This window comes from Phragmites australis, chromosome 7 (assembly GCF_958298935.1).
Source record: "Phragmites australis chromosome 7, lpPhrAust1.1, whole genome shotgun sequence".
NCBI lineage: Eukaryota > Viridiplantae > Streptophyta > Magnoliopsida > Poales > Poaceae > Phragmites > Phragmites australis.
This window is the reverse complement of record NC_084927.1, coordinates 855,770-862,561: the sequence shown is the minus strand read 5'-3', so window position 1 is coordinate 862,561 and position 6,792 is coordinate 855,770. Positions and strand designations below refer to the sequence as shown.

At 41.7% G+C, this 6,792-nt stretch overlaps 1 protein-coding gene across 1 annotated transcript; it reads right to left on the bottom strand.

The window, feature by feature from the left end:
- Positions 1–2,993: 2,993 nt before the first annotated feature.
- On the bottom strand, positions 2,994–5,537 carry LOC133923390 (transcription factor GHD7-like). Its single transcript, XM_062368702.1, has 2 exons — positions 4,910–5,537; positions 2,994–3,542 (listed from the first exon to the last, which is right to left on the bottom strand). Exons 1-2 carry the CDS (start codon positions 5,294–5,296, stop codon positions 3,276–3,278), a joined length of 654 nt encoding a protein of 217 aa, XP_062224686.1. The 5' UTR covers positions 5,297–5,537; the 3' UTR covers positions 2,994–3,275.
- Between the last annotated feature and the right edge of the window lie 1,255 nt (positions 5,538–6,792).

Sequence of the window (6,792 nt, the reverse complement as noted above, 5' to 3'; positions counted from 1 at the left end):
CTTCCCATTGCTTTTCCTATACAGTGCATGCTCCACATTGTCGTATGTACCACTGTTGTCAATAATATTTAAGAAAATAAATTATCCAAAACATAACTGCAAAGCTAATTAATGTTGTTTTAGAAAGTATTATCATTTGCGGGAGTTGCACAGGACGTCGCATCTGTGCAATATTTATGTCATAATCTGATGCATATGTTTTCCACAATTGTTTATAATAAATCTCCACTAAAACACTCATTAAGCGTGTCACAATGAAGTAAACGAAATTTGAAGGTAGAAAACTTGGAACTTATGGCCTATTCAATTTGCCAGGCCCGCATGCTCACTATGTACTGGGAGAGATAAGTTAGAGCTCTTTGGCCAGTCAACTTACCTTCAACATTTGGCTTATTTGGTGACCACTTATGGTGAGAAAGAAATTTCTGACCACATTTTGACTATCTTTGAACGTATTATTTTATTAATGCAAGATGTTCATTCATAGTGAACTCCAATCAATATAATTTCAATGATGTCATGGCATCGATTGTTTCCTTTGGGAAAATTTGCTAGAGTACGTACATGGTTGAAGTTCAAGGGCCACACTCAAAAAATCTCATAGACACCAATGTCTTTGTCTCTAGCTTATCAGTTGAAATGTAGCTGAAAGAGTTGAGACTTCTCAAACTTGTCAGAGCGAGTAGCTAATGTCAAGCTTAAGGTTTCACTATTCACTATTATAGAATATCCCTATAGTGTTGGTTGTAAAAGGACCTTCAGGGCCGGTTTTGCATCGGGCAATGATTGGTTAGCAGTGAAAGTGCCAAGCCAATCACTGCATGTTGCACAACCAGCAGTAAAAAAGTTACCAGGAGCAAAAAATAAAAAATAAACGAGCCGGCTCGGCTGTCGCTTCCGTCGCCGCTACCGCACTGTCCCAATCCCACGAGTCACTGATCGATTTAGGCATCGCAAGCACACGTCACTTGCAGACCGCTCAAATCAGAGGCATGACAATACAAAATACTTTACAAATCACATAGCAGTTACTTAACAATAATATCCAAAAGCATTGCATATAGATAGGCATTCTCTACATGAACAGCCAACGACTAAACACCAGCAGACCAGCAGCTAAACAGCCCTAGCGGAGCTGCACACCAGTGCGGCCATGTAGGTGGTACAGCTTGGACTTCTTCCCGGGCATTTCGTCAAACAAATGTCCTGAGCTGCACTCCAGCTTCCTCGAATCAGCTTGTGCTGTGTTGGGTCGTGCGAACCAATCGAGTCCAATCCACAGACACATGCAAACAATCACAAACCAGACCAGATGAGGAATCCAAAGCAAGGGGGAGGGGAGGGCGCGTGAGAAGGCGGAGATGCTGGAGCGGGAGGTGAAGGCGAGGGCGCCAGGCAGGAGGAAGGGCCGGAGGCGGTCGGGGTCGCGGGGGCGCATGGCGATGGTCGGCACGGGGATTGGAAGAGATAAGGTGGAGAGAGAGAGGAGGTGAGGTGCAGGCCGATCGATCGAGAAGATAAGATAGAGAGAGAGAGAGCGGACGTATGGCCAGCCGAGCTACTCACGAAGTGAAGTTGAGCCCAAAATGGATTCAATCACAATTTTAGGTCCGCTCACCTTGGCATTGCCCGTTGAAATTAAAAATTAGTTGTGATAGTATCACTATCGATTTTTAGTATAAATTAACAGTGGTGAGTTATTATTACTATCAGTTTCTAAAAATCAAACTGACAGTAAAACTGATTTTTTTAGGGATCAACAATGATAGTCGTATCACTGCCGGTTTTTAATGACCTAGTAGTGATGAGGAGGGAAAAAGGTCATTTTTGTAGCCGTGATATTTATCTTATGTCATAATAACTATCTAAAACAATATTTCACATACTAAAACGCTTGCAACTAAAAATTGCTTCACATATATTGGCAAACATAGATAATTTATCAAGAAAATGCTATCCTCTCTGACCTTTACCGTGGTGCAGCCTGGTGAGGGCTTTAGCAAATCTTTTGCATAATTTCTATTATATTTTAGATTTCTTCACCTGGTAGCCAACCTTAACTTGTTAGATTCCGCAGGCATTGTATGTTATTAACACCATCAAATTTTGCTTGGAACAATACATGATCTAAATAAGCAAATGATGCATGACCCTGATTTCTTTTGTCTTCTGGCAAGTAAGTATTCAACACAACAAACTCAATTTAATCGAGTAATTAAATCACATAATCCAGCACTACACTCTTTTTTAGTACTAAAAAACACTAGTTAAGGAAGGTGATTCAGATGTAATTAAATACAATCAAACAGTGTCATTGCTTCCTTGGGGAGTAGATTTAAGCAAAATAACATAAACAGCTAAGGAACCTCTCTCTCAAGTAGTACGTGCTTGGATCGGGTCATACATTTTGCTTGCTTGATTGTTTCAATTGTCAAATTCTTCAAATCAGCAAAGCAGCTGATATGCACCCAAATATTTATTGTCGTGTTCATAGATCAAATTGATATACACCACATAATATAATTAAGCTTATCATGCTGGCCATGGGGTCACTAGCTAAATTGTCATCAATTTGGTGAAACACAATATACTAGAGTTTCATATAATACGAAGACAAGAAAAAAATACTAAATGTAATTAAGGCCCGCAATTGAGACTACATATAGCTACTTAATTACTTAGATATGTACTATGAATTCGATTATTAATACACTTACTTATATATGTAATCTAGCTTCTGCCAGTACTAATGAATGGAATCAGCGCTCGAGATCAAGCCTACTTGGATCATAGTAGGTTGTCGCCAATGACATCGGCTGCCATGGCTTCGTGTGATAGATGCAGGATCACACACACACACACACACACACACACACACACACACACACACACACACACACACACACACACACACACACTCAAGCTCTGTGGACGCGCGCACACGCACAGGTCTAGATGAACACAAGTAACTAGAATCCAGAGAACGAGCACATAGTTCCGTGGGGCAATTTTATTCTCTGTTATCTTGATGACTTGATGCTGTAGTACCCTAACTGAATACAGGATAAGTAGAACTCTAACCCGGCGAGCCACTGACAGATCGACTCGATCCGCTTTACATGCCATGCTTCCTATACGTGCGCCACGCTATGACTACTACATGGGTGCCGCACTACTCGCTACATGCAAATCCATGTACCAGGCTAGGACTACTTCCTGACGTGTGTACTATGCCATGGAACATATATCAAACAGACAAAGGCAATGTGCAAGGTTCAACCTACAACAAGTTTAACATTAACATCGGGTACCTTGGCGAAGCGGCCTTTCACCCGAGGCCTCATCTCCGCGTAGGCTTTCCTGGACGCGTACCGGATCTGTTTTTCATAGCGCCTCCTCTTCCTCTTCTCCTTGTATCTCATCACCTTTGACTCCCTCTCCACCGCTGGATCTACTGGCCTTTGCAGTCGACCGTCGATCAGGATCGGCTCCTTGGGCCTCGAGCTGGAAGCGTCCGTGAATGTGCTCCCACAGAATGACATCTGCATGCAGCAAGCATTTTAGTTTACAGGAAAAGCGGACGAGGATAAATCGATAAATGAATGTCTCGCTGTGTATATGTATGTGCATGTTTCATTTAGTAGCTTAGTACAGCTGATACACGGACAGATATGTGGCTGTTTTGATTGACTCTTATATGATCACCTGTATACAACTCGACGCCAGATATACGGTTGTGTTTTGATTTTTAACGCTTATTATTCGATCAGCTGTACAGAACACTGACACAGATAAGAATGCTTGATGCCTAGTCTGTACTAATCTTTGGACATGCAACTGCACTTGGCTGTTCAATGGGCATCAAATATTGCCCATTTGATCTGAAGCCGATTGCGGCTATTAATCACCGTAGCTGCTCCTGAGTGATGCAATTGACTAAGTTATTTCTATATGCCTACAGAGTGCATCAATTAATCATCTATTAGCTTTCTAAACCCAAGTGTAGCAAAAAAAAAAACAAATAGCAAAATCCGTTAATTAACCACATAAAATGAGACAACACATTGCATATTTCACCAACTATGGCATCGATGTAGACACCAGATGGTCACAGAAATGGTAAAATAGTGGACATATTGTATTTAATTAGCGAGAATTTTGTTGGAGTTTTCAGTACTAGAACCAAACATACTGAACCTTCATATCGGTATGGTTGATTTAATGCATACAAATTTGCAGTACCCAAAAGAACTACATATATCCTGAGGCTAGCAAAGCTTTTGAAGAAGAAAAATAAACCATAGAGTAGTGCAAAAAATGGAAGAGGAAGGCCTTGGTTTTATGCTTTTGAGATAATTTCCTGAGTGGCTAGAGACATATATAGAGATCTGATGACAAGACTAATCAATAAATTTATGGGAATCATTAATATTAGCCCTTTTCCATATTTCCCCTCGATCCACAAGGGAATATCTTACAGGTGATTTATTTGGACTTAATTTCACTCTCCGTCTTCACATGCACACTATATATTTGAGTACCAATCTTTCTGGCTAGAAGGGAAATACATTTCTTTGAGCCTCAAGGGAACAGATAAGTGTGGATATCGATGCTATGTATGTGTTAGTTTTCTTTGATGGAACTGAGTGTGTCAATTCTCGATAATAAACTATGGTGCACCACCTTGTAGGATTTTTTGTTTTAAAAAGGTTAAGCCTTTCACAGAACCCCTAAATTTTAGATGGGAAACATCAGATCGATGGAGAAGAAGCAAGAAGACTGAAAGAAATAATTGTAATCAAGCACAGAGGCGAAGCAACAACTGCTAAGCACATGCAAAGGAAGGCAAAGAAAACTCCGGCCCGGCCGGGGGCTGAGTGTTCCGAAGATTCTTCGAACCAGTACTCACGATGGTGGCGCTTGCCGCTGTTTCCGTGTGCCGGGCACCGCTGCCGAGGCCCAGACCAGCGTCCACCTCTCGCTGGCCAAGCGACACCTCGAGGGTGAGCCCGTTCCCAGGGTGACATCTCTGGTGACGGTTGTTCTCAATTGGGGACAGGTCGTCACCACCGACGGCCGGCGGCGGGTCATCGTCGAAGAGCCAGGCGACGCTTTCGTGGTCTTCGTGGCCGAAGAACTGGAACTCGTGCAGGCCCCCTGGCGGCTGCATGCTGGCCTGATCATGAACGACGACGGGGAACATGGAGAAGGCTCCGCTGTTGAGGTCTGCGCCAGCGTGCAAGTGGTGCCGGCAGCAGGCAGCCACGCCGCACACGCTGCAGGTTGGCCCGGACATGGATCAATCGCCTCAGCTTGTGAGATCAGCTGTGTGGAGGAGAAGAGGCGATCGAGGGACTTGTCAATTGGAACGGAGGAGGCGGAACAAGCTGCTGGCAGGTGTAGTTTTGTTGCTTAGCTAGGGTTCGTTGTATTGTGGAGTAGTACATGCCATGGGAATGGGATAGCTAAATAAGAGAAAAGCAAAACCAAGGCAAAGTAAAACGGCAAAAAAACTGATAACGATCGATGGAGGCCAATGCGCAGGGCGGAATAGATATGAGCGAGCGATCCATGGATTTCTTACGTGGACGATTCCAGGCCACCTTTTTCATCTGTCGGGAGGGAGATAAGTTGGCGCCGCCCCATTTGTCCCCCTTGCTGCCACCAGCATCACATATTTCTTGTACGGCGTCTCACACGGTACAGCAGCTATTATATATCGCACAATAGAAAACATCCCCAATAGATTGGCTATAGCACACTTTTCAAAATTAATATTAGCCACATGTAATATGTGTTGAGATGTGTGAGGATGCTATCTACTTATTAGTTATCTACTTTTATCTCTCTCATATATCCTCTCGCTGCAACGTAAGCTCAAATATAATGTAAACGACCTATATAGCTAGTTGATGCCGTGCTGTTGTAGATGTCCTTAGCTAGCTCTGTTTGTTCTCACTTAATCGTTTTCTTCTTGGTCAGTTTAGCATTAATCGCAATAGATGTTTATATAAACTATCATTGATTATACGAATCTGCTGACTATCGAGTTCGTTGAACAGTAAACATATGATATCACATGTTTCAAATACGAAGAATTGTTGGATAAAGTACAATAATAGCTCATGCAAGCCCTCGGTGTCTATATCTCCATCTAGGTTGGGGTCCTCTTCGGCCCCCAAACATTGTACATGCCTTACAAGCACAGGGACATGTGGCTAAGAAGAAACGGTGCTAATTTGTCATATGCGAAGATAGGGACTGACGGCATTGCCACTAAGCTAAAGCTAGCGCTGGGCACCCATGGCTATGAAATAGACCAATATATGTACTGCAAACTGGCCATTATAAAATCCCCAAAATAGTTTGAACGTTCTGCTCAAATCCAAAATAAATGAAACATGTTCTTAAAAATCGTGATTCTATCAGATTTTGAAAACAACATATATTCTATATAAAATTGAAACATGTTTCAAAATGAAAGTCACTAATGTTGCTCTTGATTCATAAATTTGAGTGCACTTATTCACATCAACTTCAATAGAACTTATTTTTTAAAATTATATAATTCAATTTTTGTACAATTCAATAATGAAAAGGTCATATATGTGAATATAATATTTTTAACATAGAAAAACTTGTAAAGAGTAAAAATATAGAAAGTTAAATTCATGAAAACCTAAATTAATGGCAGGTATTAACATAATTTAAATGTTGATGAAGTTTGTTATTAAAGTCATAATCCTAGGTAGTTTTCTCCTATCAACCCTGCGCGATACTATGCGATCCTTG

Bases quoted from the DNA above. Each gene is read 5' to 3' on its own strand.
- LOC133923390 (XM_062368702.1), bottom strand. From the start codon at position 5,296: ATGTCCGGGCCAACCTGCAGCGTGTGCGGCGTGGCTGCCTGCTGCCGG. The intron at 3,543-4,909 runs GTGAGTACTGGT...TGCTGCATGCAG, and splicing joins CAGCGGCAAGCGCCACCATC to ATGTCATTCTGTGGGAGCAC.